At 49.6% G+C, this 14,995-nt stretch overlaps 1 protein-coding gene across 1 annotated transcript in view; it reads left to right on the plus strand.

Annotated features, from left to right (window-relative positions):
* The window catches only part of mgat5b (alpha-1,6-mannosylglycoprotein 6-beta-N-acetylglucosaminyltransferase B), a 1,185,562-nt gene that overhangs the window by 748,490 nt on the left and 422,077 nt on the right, over positions 1–14,995 (plus strand). The window contains exon 15 of the mRNA XM_078570583.1: positions 9,685–9,852. Within this exon, the coding sequence (XP_078426709.1) occupies positions 9,685–9,852 (168 nt within the window). The remainder of the gene's footprint in view (positions 1–9,684; positions 9,853–14,995) is intronic.

The raw sequence follows: 14,995 nt of genomic DNA on the forward strand, positions 1-14,995 counted from the left end.
TGATTAAAATATTGGCATTGATCTTAGCTTGAATAATTTGAGAACATTATTTTATTTGAATCACAGACAGGATTCATCTCTGAGAATAACGTATGGTATAATGTTCACTATTTATTATTCATGGCACAACCCTACCGTGATTCCTTCCTTAATTCAGCAGGGCCTTTAACCAAGCTAAGTAAATAAACAGAAGTGATTGAGCGGTGTTCTAGAAAGCATATGATTGAGAGATATTCTTCAGTATGTTTTCTGATCAACATATACGATCTCCATGGGGCAGAATTTTGAGCTTGATAGGCGGGCAGGCCCAACCAACTCGGCGGCGGGTGGGCATCCGATCCCTGCTGCCGAAACAGGCTGCGCCGCCATTTTGCATGGGCGGGCCAATTAAGGCCCGCCTAGTGGGGTTCCGACTCCCATGTTCATCGGAAAAATTAAATCGGCGGCGGGTGTGTTCAGACCGCCGGTTCCAATGGGGAACTGACAGTCTGTATAAAGAGCGGCCAGGCAGCCTCCTTTAGGCTGTTCACCATGGCCAGTCATAGGGCAGGACAAGATTTGAGGGCAGAGGAGGAGGAGGGGGGCAGGCTGCAGGGTAGGCCAACGGAGGGGGGACACTGTGCCCCTCGGTTCTCAGATGCCTGCCTTGCTGTCCTCCTCCAAGAGCTTTCCAACCATCGGGATGTCTTGTTTCCGGAGGATGGGAGGAGGAGGGCCCCCCACGTCACCAGGCAGGCCTGGCAGGAGGTGGTGGAGGCTGTTAGCTCTGAAGATGCTGTGCAGCACACCATAACGCAGTTCCGCAACTGCTTCAATGATTTGCCTGAAAGGTGAGTACCATGTCGGCCTTGGCCATTTGACCCAGCAGGTAGCCTTAGCCTTTGAGGCCCCCCCCACATCTTAGTGTCGTTACTGCATTGGGCATTTGGCACACGCTGGGTGGGCAAACAGATAGTGACCATGCTTACATCAGCCTTAGTGGTTGAGGAGAAGATGGGTTCTCCCTGCAGCATATGTTGGTGTTTGTCGCATTTGAGTAGTCTGGGGGCAACCTGCAGGGGAGGCAGCTAGACACATACTCAGAACTCCAACATATGTCTTATTGATGGTGATGAGATGATGGAAGGGGAGCCTCAAGGTGTCATGGCCAAGAGCCATCTGCTGGCCTCAGCGCCGCACCTAGTTGCGCCTCCTTGCCATGGGCGCTAAGACCCGTGTGTTATTCAAAGTGATGGACGCCGAATGTGTCCAAGGTGTCCGTTGGGGGAGGGGGTTGGGAGCAGCCGTACTATCTTCTGGGGACTGATCACCAGTGGTGTGGAAAGGAGCCACTGGAGGCCTCAGACGGGCCACTGTGGTTGGGGTGCAGCGTGCGCGTGCAGAGTGCATGAGCGATCAACCCCAATAAATGCTCTTCTTTGTTCTGCAGGCAAGAACTGAGAGCAATATGCGGGAGCGGCAGCGGACTGGTAGTGGGCACGCCGTGCTGCAGTGCCTCACCACCTTTGAGGAACAGGCCATGGAGCTGGGGAGGAGGCAGGTGGCCAGGTCGGCAGGTGTTGGTGAGGCTGGGGTGCAGCGGCCAGGTATTTGAGGGCCACAGTCCCATCCACTCTGTCTCCCCACCATCCAAAGCACCGATGGTTGCTGCAATCGTTAATGCAGCAACACTGCTCATTCACAGACTGATACAGTCAGACGTATGAGTCATACACAAAGGTCCCTCGGCCCCTTGAGGATGCGCATCTCCACCACCTTCCAAAGTCGCCTTATCCCATTTGTGAGCACTATCTCCATGGCCTAACATGCCATGGCATCGCTGCTGCACATCCAAAGACTTATTGCATGTTAGGAGGTTTGTACCTCCACCACCCTTTCAGCCAGTGCGTCCCACATTACTCTGTCCAAAAGGTGCTCAGCACCTCACCTGTCAATCTCATGGCACTCAACTGAAATAAATGCCACCACGTTAGTCATCCCTGCGCCAAGGGGAAATGTTGCCTTCTGTCCACCTGCTGTATGTCCCTCATAACGGTATGAAGGTCAATAATGTGACCTGTCAATCTCCTGTGCTCCATGGCAAATGTCGCAAGTGTTTGCAATGTTTCCTCATCACTCCAACTCTCCAGGCCAGCATGCATCCAGGTCAGGAACCTCTGCACTCTCCCCACTCCAATGCCATCCCTTCCATGAAGCACAGGTCACAACTGAACACAGAAATGTAGATGTGGCCTCAGCAGTGTTTTCTGCACTTGCAACATGACCTCCCTTTTCCTACATTCTATTCCTCAGCTAATAAAGGCACCTCTGGCTTCGACCTTGTTAAACTCCTTATGTTCCTGTTCTGCTACCTTAACGGGTCGGCCCAGCAAGGTCCCTGTAATCATCGTGATTTCCCACGGTCCTCCCATTACTCATGTATTCCCATACCTTGCTTGTCTTGCCCCAAGTGCTTAACCGAACACTTATCCACATAACATTCCATGTGGCATTCCTTAGGCCATCTGACCAGCCTGTCTGTATGCGCGTGTAATGTTTGGGCCTCCTCTTGACTATTTACCATCCCACCAATGTTCGTCTCCTTAGGTTCTTGAAGGGTGAGCAACTTATGAGGCTGGGGGGGAAAGGGATGAAAGGTGTTACTGACTGAACGCTAACTGATGCACTGTCCCTGTTGTTAATTTCAGCATCACCACCGCATGGCCGCCCCCAACACATCCAGAGCCCCTCCTCCACACCTGAGGGCCAAGACTTGCAACTCACGACACATCATTTCAGCCAGCCAGGCACCAGCGCAGCGACAAACACTTCGGTGGGGATTTTGATGTTGGCTAGTGTCCCAGGGCACAGTGGAGAGGGCACTTCACAATCGCTGGAGGAGATGATAGGGACAGAGAGTGCCGATGGTGCCAGCAGCCGGGGGACTGCAGGGGACCAGGCACATACTGAGTCCGGCAGTGATGATGTGCCTCTGGAGATGTCAGCCATGCAGCAGCTGCAGGACAAGCGGCAGGATGCTTGGGAGCATCTGGCAGGGTTGCATGAGGGTGTGCTTCAGTTGGTCTCTGTGGTGGAGGAGTCCAGGCAGAGTGTCAGTGATGGCGTGAACCTCAGGACAGAGCTTCAGGCTTCCTCCATTGAGAGATTTGCGACTCTCATGGAGAGGGGCTTCAGTCGGATTGAGAGTCTTCTGATTGGGTTACGCTCTGACCTGCAAGCACTCACAGTGGTAATGGCCACAGATGGTCATTCCCAATGTGGGAGATGTTCTGGGCACCAAGTGTCACTGCTCGGTGTACATCCATCTGCGGTGAGCAGGGAGGTCCAATGTGACCTCACGTCGGCGCAGCAGCTGCCTGTCGTCGCTGTGAACTCCTCTCAGGGCGCTCCGGATGAGGGCAGCAGCTCCTCCGCCCCTCTGCCAGTGACCGTTGCATCCGTTGAGGCTGCGACAGCTGGGGAGGTGCCAGTTCTGGAACTGGCCACTCCCTCATCACAGGCTCCACGGGCCAGAGGACGCCCGCCAAGGTCATCGAGGCCAACAGGACAGCAGAGTCAGCAGGCTGTCTCACAAGCCACTCCGAGCGATGGGGCGGCACCTAGACGTAGCATCCGCAAATGTAAGCATAAGGCACGTTAGGCACTCAACGGGTTTGTCACTGGTGATTTTGTGTTGGCCCTAGATTAGGGAATCTATTATTATGTACGTCTGAGCGACGTTTGTGATTTATTTTGGTGGGAATAAAGTCCACTTTTCTGACCATGGCTGAGGGTGTTTCCTTTGTGCTGCATTTGTATGATTCACAGACATCTCATGAGTGTTTGAGTGGACATTGGTGTTTCTGTACTAAGCCCTTAGTTGCAGCTGATGAGGTGGAAGATGTAGCACCTAAGTGCCACGTGTGGAAGCGCCAGGCAATGCTGGTCCTGCTGACCAATGTGTGTGGAGCTAGCTGAAGGTTCATTGGATTAAAGTATCCCGGGTGTCCCTGCCTCCTTGGTGTAGTAGCGGGTCGGCGTGCTGCCCCTCTTCATTGCCCTGTGCTTCCTCATCCTCTGAGCCACTGCTGGATTCATCATGTGCAGCCTCATCCAGTGCGTCAAGGTTTTCATCGTCAACTGCATCCCCCTTTCCAGCGCAAGATTGTGCAGAGCGCAGCATGCTAACACTATCACAGAGACGTGATCCGGGGGGTACTGGAGTGCGCTCCCCGAGCAGTCCAGGCAACGAAAGCGCATCTTGACAAGACCGATGGCTCTCTCCACCATGTCCTTGTGGTGCCCTGGCTCCTATTGTAGTGCTGCTCAGCTTCTGTTCTTGGATGGCGGAGAGGCCTCATGAGCCACCTTCTGAGGGGATAGCCCTTGTCACCCAGCAGCCATCCATCCAGCCGGGCTGGAGCACTGAAGAGCCCCGGCATCTGGGAGTGTCTGAGGATGTAGGCATCGTGGGAGCTGCCTGGGTACCTTGCACAGACTTGTAAAATCAGCATCCTGTGATCACACACTATCTGCACGTTCATGGAGTGGAAGCCCTTCCTGTTGATGAAGGCACCAGGCTCACCTGCTGGCGCCTTGATGGCCACATGTGTACAGTCTATTGCACCCTGGACACAGGGGAAGCCAGCAATGGCTGCGAAGCCTCTGGCTCGGTGTATCTGACTTGCCTGGTCGCAGCGGAAGTGGATGAAAGTCAATGCACCCCTGAACAGAGCGTCTGTAACCTGCTTGACACAAGTGTGGACAGCTGATTGGGAGACACTGCAAAGATCACCCACCGAGACCTGGAAGGAACCAGATGCATAGAAGTGGAGGGCAACTGTGAGCTTCAGAGCCGCTGGCATGGGGTGTCCACCCACACAGTTAGGGGAGATCTCAGGGCCAATCATCTGACAGATATAGTTGACTGTCTCCCTTGACAGAAGGAGCCTCCTTCAGCGCTGCACCTCAGTCATACTGAGGTAGCTGCTTCGCCGTCTGTAAACCCAGGCAGCAGGATAGTGGCGTCTTCTGCGGCCCCTTCCACCTTGGACAACCTCTTGGCCCTGCACCCCTTGTGCCTGCTCCTGGCCTCCCAAAGGTGGCTCCCCTGGAGGCTGATTGTCCACTCCTGGCCTCCACCTTATCCTATCCCTCCCTTCCTCCTCAGAGGAGCTGCCTCCAGTGGAGATGACAGAACCTATACCCAGGCTAAATGGAGGCCTCTGGAAAGCTGCAGGCCCGATAAAGATTACTGTCTGCAGACTGTGCGCTGAAGCTTCAAAGTACAGAGAAAGCTCTTGGAAATCTATCTGAGCTGCTAACAATCACACAGGCAAGTTTAAAACACTTTCTGCATTAAATACTTAAGAAAAAACATGAACAACCCCTCTGAGCCCACATATCCCGCCCGTGGATGAGGTTTGTTAAAAAATCACTTAACCGCCTGCCCGTTGGGCCCGTGCGCCGAGGTGAAGATCGCACGGGCTCCTCAAAATCAGCTTCAATTGCCGAGTTAAGGGCTTTAACAAGGCCTTTAATTAATAGCGGACGCGCGTCGTGCTTCATAACGCGCCCGCCCAGCTAAATATCGCGATGCTGCGTGCTGACGTCGGGACGCTTCGCGACATTTTAAGTGCTGACATGTGGGCTCCGCCACCCGCGCGTTAGCCAGAAAATTCTGCCCATGATTTCTGACTCATTTACGCCAGTGAGAGAAATGTGACAGGATTAATAAATCCCCTTATTTATAGAGTTATTTCTGATCTTTTGGCATTAAATGTTTTAATGAACTGGGATACTAGGTCAAGTGTACTGAGAGAGGTGTTTGGTTTCTTGGAATCATGGGCCCGTAACTTCCGATGTGTCGGATTTAGGGGGTACCCCAGAGATGCGCTGAGGAATTCCCCCTAGGAAATTCCCAGGTAAGGGTTTGCATGGTTATAGATTAGAAGTGCACACTTCCTCTGGACAATTGCGCTGTGCTGGGAACCATCTGAAAATGGGGTTTAAATTGCAAACTTCGGCTGGTCCATTAGGGTTACACCAATACTTACTCAGAAAAAGTTAGAAGAATTAAAACCTCTTCTAAGTTCTGAGTAACTATTGTAAAGACCCAGGTCGACCCCATGGGACTCCCCCCTCACCCTCGACATTGGACTCCCCGATCCCCGACCTCTGACACCCCCCCACCATCCCAACCTCTGACAACGCCCACTCCCCCGACCGCTAACATCCCCCACTCCCTTGACTGACTTCTGCCCCCGACCTTGGATGCCCCCACTCCCCACGGACTTCCGACCTCTCCCCACCCCCGACCTCAGAGAACCCCCACGCTCCCCACCCCCCACAGGACCTCCGATCACCCTCTGCCCCTGACCTCAGACCCCTGACCCCCCGATACCTTGGACCCCCCCACAGACTTTTGACCACCCCCACCAGACCTCCGACCCATTCCCCCCTCCCCTGAACAGCCCCCACTCCCCAAATCCTGCCCACTTACCTGAGACACTTACCTTCTCCCTGGCCTGTCAATTTCCCAGGTCCTTTAAACTTACCTGCTTTGCGCCAGGAAGTACCGTAAAAAAGGGTGTGTGGCCTCCTTGAATTCACTGGAGCTACACTTCACTGGGGCCTGCGAGGGGTATTTCGATGCAGGTCCCAACCAGCTCTGGCGAACAGAAGTGTCAACATAATTTTCAAGGCCAGGTAAGTAGGTATATATTTCTTCTAACTCCTGCCAGCCATGCTAGTCGGAAGTTACGGCCCATGGATTTATTTTTATTTCAAGTGGGCCAGATCAGCTTTTAAATACTTGGGGGGGGCGGCCAACAGAATCTAACACCTCTGATACACTTCAAATTACCATACATTTGTAATGCTCCTGGTTTATGTATCAAGGTCCATCTTCAAAGAGCATGGCCGAAAAATCAGATCTTAATTTAAAAATGTCAAATTAGGCATTAATGTCTTCAACCGCCCCCCCACTCTCAAAGTGGAGTAGCATTATTTTTGTCCTCCTCAAACCTGCTTCATGTTGGAGTGGAATTATATACCAATCACCTTTGGATGTGAATGGAACAAATGTGTGGTGCCCTCTTTATATCGTGCCTGCTCATTAGGAGAATCCTAGGATCAGAAATTTTGGATATGCTTCTGATGCTACTTTGTGAAGTTATAACAGATAACATCATCAACTGGAATGTTGGGTTTTAGGTAGCAACTTAATTTGAGACCTTAATGGAACAGAATCTCATGTTGCAACTACAACAGTTCTACACAAGTATGTTTTTCTTGAATACCTCTTATTCACAATTTTAAGGTATTCGATAAAATAATCAATGGCAAATGTTGTTCCATTGTTTAAGAAGGGTAGCAGGGATAATCCAGGAAATTACAGGCCAGTGAGCCTTACGTCAGTGGTAGGGAAATTATTGGAGAAGATTCTTCGTGACAGGATTTACTATCATTTGGAAGCAAATGGGCGAATTAGTGAGAGGCAGCATGGTTCTGTGAAGGGGAGGTCGTGTCTCACTAACTTGATCGAGTTTTTCAAGGAAGTGACAAAGATGATCGACGATGGAAGGGCAGTGGATGTTATCTACATGGATTTCAGTAAGGCCTTTGACATGGCAGACTGGTACAGAAGGTAAAGTCGCACGGGATCAGAGGGGAACTGGCAAGATGGATACAGAATTGGCTTGGTCATAGAAGACAGAGGGTAGCAGTGGAAGGGTGCTTTTCTGAATGGAGAGCTGTGACTAGTGGAGTTCCGCAGGGATCAGTGCTGGGATCTTTGCTGTTTGTAGTATACGTAAATGATTTGGAGGAAAATGTAACTGGGCTAATTAGTAAGTTTGCAGACGACACTAAGGTTGGAGGAGTTGCAGATAGTGAAGAGGATTGTCAAAGGATACAACGGGATATAGATCGGTTGGAGACTTGGGCGGAGAAATGGCAGATGGAGTTTAATCCGGCCAAATGCGAGGTAATGCATTTTGGAAGGTTTAATACAGGCAGGAATTATACAGTAAATGGCAGAACCCTTAAGCGCTTTGACGGGCAGAAGGATCTGGGTGTACAGGTCCACAGGTCACTGAAAGTGGCAACGCAAGTAGATAAGGTAGTCAGGAAGGCATATGGCGTGCTTGCCTTCATCGGCAGGGGTATTGAGTATAAAAGCTGGGAAGTCATGCTGTAGCTGTATAGAACCTTGGTTAGGCCATACTTGGGATATTGCGTGCAATTCTGGTTGCCACATTACCAGAAGGATATGGAGGCATTGGAGAGGGTGCAGAGGAGGTTTACCAGGATGCTGCCTGGTCTGGAGGTTATTCGCTATGAGGAGAGGTTGGAGAAACTTGGATTGTTCTCACTAGAGCGACGGAGATTGAGGGCGACTTGATAGAAGTTTACAAAATTATGAGTGGCATGGACAGAGTAGATAATCAGAAGCTTTTACCCAGGGTGGAAGAGTCAATTACTAGGGGACATAGATTTAAGCTGAGAGGAGAAAACTATAGAGGAGATGTGCGGGGCAAGTTTTTTACGCAGAGGGTAGTCAGTGTCTGGAATTCGCTGCCAGAGGAGGTGGTGGAAGCAGGTACGATAGTGGTGTTTAAGAGGCAGCTTGACAAATACATGAATAGGATGGGAATAGAGGGATACGGACCCCAGAAGTGCAAAATGTTTTAGTTGACGGGCAATATGATCGGCGCAGGCTTGGAGGGTCGAAGGGCCTGTTCCTGTGCTGTACTTTTCTTTGTTCTTTGTTCTGAGTACCTAATAAGTGTACAGGTATCTTTCTGTAAGTATTTAAGTGCCATGTGACAATACAGTAGAGTATCTCAACAAACGTTATATTTCCCATTATTCTTTTGTTTGCTGTAAATCAACATAGAAGGTAACAATTTGTCCCATTGTTCCTTTGCTGATATTAGATCTTCATAAGGGGCTATATTTTTTTCTATCTCTCTCTCTGTCTTTTTATTCCTATGCATTTTCCCTTTAACATTTTCATATTCATTTTTTTCAATTTACTTTTGTTATAAATGATGTCTCTGCCTCAATAGCCACTTGTGGTAAGGAATTCCATATTTTATAAACTAAGTGAAAACATGTCTTCTAACACTCCCTTCTATTTTTCTCAATAATATTAAGTTTATGCCACTTTTTACTGACTCCTAAAATCTTTCATTATTTACCTTCTCAAAAATGTGCATCATTTTAAGAACCTTTATCAGATTCCCTCCTAAGCCTCCTTCATTCCAACCAAAAAAGCCCAACATTTTCAAGCTATTCTCCATTATATTCTCTATTTCATTCTAGAGAATCATAGCACTATCCTTTCCATAGTTCTCATTTCCTTCTTGAAATGCAACACTCTAAATGTGGCTGAACCAATATCTTAATCCTCTTAAGTGTTTCTATTTCCAACATGTCTTTGGACACAATAGAAATGTTTGTTCTGTTTTTGTTGATAAGAGTGAAAAATGCACAAAGAAAATTACAAAATCCTGTGATATGCTCTGTAATAGTGTGCCTTTTATTGACATGTTCTTTGCAATAGATTGGGATGGTGCCTGAATGAATAGGTTTATGCTGGTGAAAGGTTAACTTCAGCTAATCCTAATTAAAGTTAGTAGGAAACTCAGTCACTGTTACTTTTAATAATTTCCCTTTGACTACATATTTCTCTCACAGCAGCAGGCTCTCTATCGAACAGACTTTACACAACTTCTCGAACTCATGGGCAGCGGGAAGGAATCACTAATATTCATGAAAAAGAGAATCCGAAGATTGTCAACACAATGGATTTTGGCAGCTCAGAACCTCAAACAGAAACTTGAGATGAAAAAGAGACAACGGAAAAAGGTGAATAGATAATGAATTTGAATAGGAATGATACTGCTTCAGGCATAACCCTGATCCAATGCACAACGCCTATTCATAATATAATGAGTAATTTTTTGGTAAGTTGCTTACTGGTATGTTTTAGTTCTCAGTACTGAATTATTTAACTTCATGGTATGTGCAGAGAGATCTAGGGATGTAAGAAAATCCAGTGAGAAAATGCCATCAAAACCTCTTCGTCAAAAGTCCACGTTCTCTCCCACTACAGCTGCTTATCCTCTAATTTATTTCCCCCCCTATGATAAAGAAAATCAAGCAGTATCATTAAGCATTTCTACAGCCCTCGATCCTACTTCTCAGCAGATATTGATCTAGCTCTTTTTTTAAAAGTGCCAATTGATCCTGAATCAGCAGGGAGTTTGTTCCATCTCTTGTGGGGAACGAAATTATGTTTGCTAATCTCCAATATTGCTCAAGACAAGTTTGAAGGCAATTTCTACTCTTCACTAGGTCCAGCCTTTAGAATATACCTTTTACATAAATACAAACGAAATAATGTTGGACTTTAAAGGTTACATGAAATAAACTGAACTCAGTACTTTCATCACTTTTTTCATCTCGATGGGTATCTGTTCTGTTAATTATATTGTATAAGATTGATTTTCATTACCTGCATTGATTTAATGTCTCTACTCATACTTCCATTTTGGCGAATGTTAATCTGCTATTTGCGCCTCTTTGGTTTTATACCTGTTTATACTGCTGAAATTTATTGTATGACCTTTTGTCCTCTATAGGAGCTGCATTGCTTCTCAAAAAGAATGTTACTAAACAAGAGTTCACATGGATAATTTAAATGTATCAAATATAGCAGTTAAATATTAGCTTTAATAATTGCATTTTTTTGAATAACTGTAAGATGCCCTGTAGATTTGCATCACCAGACTTAGATGCACCACAGGCATGGCCCTACAGAACAGACGTTTGATCTTTGGTCTACTAAGTAGTTGTTCACAGCTGCTGAGGCAGTTGGATGCATTGGTTAATCTCAGTGTTTTGGACTAGGAAAGGGTCAGGAATAATCTGTTAAAGTTGATGCTGTACAAGATAACCAAGAAGCAACAGACATATGATATCTACTGGGAATTACATGATGTCAGATACAGACATAACCAGATTATTTTGTGATGCACGCCCACCATCAGATAGGAGGCCAACACTCACTATCTAGATTCATAAATGAAGATTTCACTTGAACAAAGTGCCAGAGGTCTATCAACACTCGTGAAACAGTACTCCAGAAAAAGTATCATGAAAAGAGCAAAAAGTAGAAGCTTTCTGTGGGGAAAAAAAAGACCTTAATGTTACCTATATGATCAACAATTTAGAATTTACATGGTGCCCTTAACATAGAAAAACATCTAACACTGTTTACCTACATACATGCTAGTTTTGAACAATGATTGTTGGCACTTTCATTTAACCCATCGATAACCTAAGAAGATTATTTGACACCATGGGCAGAATCTTACGTCCGGCGGCGGGGGTGCATCCGATCCGATCGGGGGTAAAATACTGCACAATGACGTCGGGCGAGTGTACCGACGTCAGGCGGAATTTTCCCACAATTGCACTAAGTGCGGTAGCAGGCAGGTAAAATGGAGTCCTACCCACCGACAAAAATGGCGTCCCAAGCCTGCCTCATTATTTATTCACTCCCGCGAAAGACGCCATTTCCATAGCGGGCGGGCTCTCATTTGCCCGCCCATCATCATGCATCATGTTGCATCATGTCGATTGCCATCTTTAAAAGGCAGCCGCCAGCAAAGCGCTTATCACCACCAGCTCACCGCCGCTGCCCAGGAGACATGGCCAGCAAAGGGAAAAGGAATGCAACCCCCGCTTCAATGACGGGTCCCTTGAGCGGCTGCTGGATGCCGTGGAGGTCCGACGAGATGTGCTCTGCCCCTGCTCTTGCCGCAGGATGGGCAGCAAAGTCACCAACCCGGCTTGGGAGGCGGTGGTCAGTGCAAATGCCCCCTGCAGAGGAGGACAACCACCCAGAGCCGCAAAAGGAAGAATGATCTCTGTTCCGCCAGGGTAAGTCACTCTTTTAATCGCTCCCAACTCTCACACCCACAAACCCATCACACATCCACAGGGCCTCACTCACTGCCAGTGCAAGGGACATCACCATTCACTCTTTCACACACACCGTCATTTTCCTCATCCCGTCCAATGGACCACATGTCACCCACACAGGCCACGCATACTTATCATATGGCCCAAGTGCTGTCCTGATACACTCTCCCCATCTCTATCTATGCAGGACAAACTGGCTCACAACAGGAGGGAAAGGTCGCAGACAGATAGAGGGATGCTGGAGATCGAAGTTCTGTCAGAATTCGAAAACACAGCCATCCAGCTGGCCGGCGATGACCGGCACCGGTCCTGTGCTGACGGCGAGGTCGGCGCTGCTCTACCAAGTGAGGATCCAGCAGTGCAAAATCCATTAGACAGCCATGCTGTGAGTGATGTGTCCTGTTTCACAGGCCACTGCCATGCACTAATTATCTCCCCTTGCTTCCGCAAGCACATCTGCCAATCAGCCGACAGAGTCCATGACCCAGGGCCTCCAATCAAGCCCCGACAAAACCTCTGAAGAATCTGGAGGTACCTCCCCCCTGCTGAAGTCCCATCACAGCGCTCACCCACACCCTCCACCAGCGTAGAGACACACACCTCGGTGGGACCTAGCTTTAGAGTAGCCTCAGGATCACAATCTGGTGAGCACATTGCACTTTCTGATCCACAGCAGGCGGAGGCAGGGACTTCCCAGGTCCCCGGCACTCGGAGGACTGTTGGAAGCCAGAACGTTGCTGAGTCCAAGTCAGATGACGAGCCTCTGGACTCGGTCATGTCACAGTTGCTGGAGCTGCAAAGGCAAGCTCGGGAACATCAGGAAGGGATGTCCGCTGCACTCCTCAGATTGCAAGGCACGATGGAGGAGTCTGACCATCTTCAGGCTGAGATAGTAGCGTCGGCATTGCAATGCGCCAAGGTCAACACAGGCAGGATGGCGGCCGCCATGGAGATCTTGATCCAGGACGTCATTCCTGCACTGCTGCGCGGGCTTAACTCCATCGCAGATGCCATAGTTAGCCTCCAACAGTGTGTACGCGAGAGGGGTGCTGGGCAGCTCAACCTCACTCCAGCTACCCCTTCCGCTCATGGAGTCAGCCAGGGGCCCTCGGATACCCATTGGGAGCAGGATCAGCAGGTGCACATTCCGGGGCCATCCACCCAGGTGACTCTGGGAGTGACTGGCCCATCCGAATCCCATCTTCCTGTGACCTGCACAGCCCCAGCTCCAGGAGGGTGCCATTGCTGCACAGCAGGACGTCGAAAGCAGGCCTGGGCCCTCCAAGTCTCGGCCCTCCAGAGGATGCCTGCCAAAGTCATCACAGACAGAGCGTCACAGTCAACAGGCTGCCTCCACCTCTGCTGTGGATGTCTGGGGATGGCAGGGTTAGGAAAGTTAAGTAAAAGTAGTTGCACAGCCTGGGCACAGGTGTTGATCACTTGTACATACTGTTCACTATTGTCAATAAACTCCTAAGAATATCTCCCTGTCTGTAGCTCCTTGTTCTGATGAGCATTGTTCTTGTCACTCAGTTGTGAAACCTTTCTGCACAAGATAAAAGGCAGGTGCCTCAGTCCAGGGCCTCTTCCCTGTGCTCTGTGCAGCTTTCAGACCACAGTGATGGCCCAGCCTCACACTCCCTGGAAACATTACTGGTGCCTGAACCTTGGCAGTGCTGGTCATTGCTGCCAGAATGTAGTGGGCAGGTGACACAGAGTTCTCTCATTCTTTCTGTGCACCCTCCACACCTTTAAGGTGGAGCTGGCCCCCATCACACCAGCATCTGCGACCAGTGATACTGTGCACCAGCTCCTGAAGGGTTGAGGTGCTGAAGCCCGAGACAGCATCAGATGTGTCTAAAGTTTCATGGCTGTGTCTCTGAGATAGCCCTGATCATGGAGCACAAGTGAGTTGCCCTCGGCCAGACAGGAGTCAGACATTCTCAGAGGCTATATGTAGATCTATGGAGTGTCCTCACTGCATGTTGTCAGCATCCTCCTGCAATCGAGTGACTATTAGGGCCTCCACTGCATTTCCATGACAGGAGCATTCTCTCAGAGGGTATTCACGCTGCCATAAGCCAGACTGGAGTCAAAAGTTCACAAGTGCGATGTGAGGATCTATGGGGACACCTCACTGCATGTCATCATCACCCTCCACAAATCTGGCATCTATGAGGGCCTCCTGAGAGTGCCTGCCTCGTCTAGCCAGTGCCTCATCCCCGTCATTGTCACCATGAGGACTCCCTCACCCTCATCCCCGTCAGCATCCTCCTCATCCAAGGGGACCTCCAGCTCCCCCATCCCTTCCTCAGCCAGCTTGTCTCCCCATTAGAGCGCCAGGTTGCAGAGGGCGCAGCAGCTGACGACGATGCGTGACACCCTCTGCGGACTGTATTGCAGGGCTCCACCAGACTGGTCCAGGCACTGGAACCGCAACTTCAGCATCCCGATGGTCTGCTCCACCAATTTGCGAGCTTCAGCATGAGCCTCATTATAGCGTCGCTCTGCTGCAGTCTGAGACCGCTGCACGGGTGTTATCAGCCACGGCCTCTGCAGGTAGCCCTTGTCACCAAGGAAACATCCCTACAGCCTCTGTGGGCCCTGGAAGACTGCAGGGATCTGCGAGCGACTCAAGATGAAGGTGTCACACTCCCTGGAAACCGTGAGCACACCTGCAGGATGCATTTCTGGTGGTCGCACACCAGCTGCATGTTCAATGAGTGGAAGCCCTCACGGTTGATGAAGTCCACCAAATATAGTGATGGAGACCTGAGCGCCACATGAGTGCAGTCAATCGCACCCTGCACCTGTGGGAATCCCGTGTTCAGGGCGAATCCAATGGCCCTTGCAGCCTGGCTGTCCCAGTCCCGGGTGAAATGCACAAAGTTGTGGCCATAGAGAAGATGGCACCCGTGACCTCATGGATGCATTTGTGGGTGGCTGATTGTGAAATCCCAAAGAGGCCACCCGTGGAGCCCCAGAAAGGAGCCGCTGTCATAGAAATTGAGCGCCACGATCA

Source organism: Cetorhinus maximus, chromosome 24, assembly GCF_964194155.1.
Source record: "Cetorhinus maximus chromosome 24, sCetMax3.hap1.1, whole genome shotgun sequence".
NCBI lineage: Eukaryota > Metazoa > Chordata > Chondrichthyes > Lamniformes > Cetorhinidae > Cetorhinus > Cetorhinus maximus.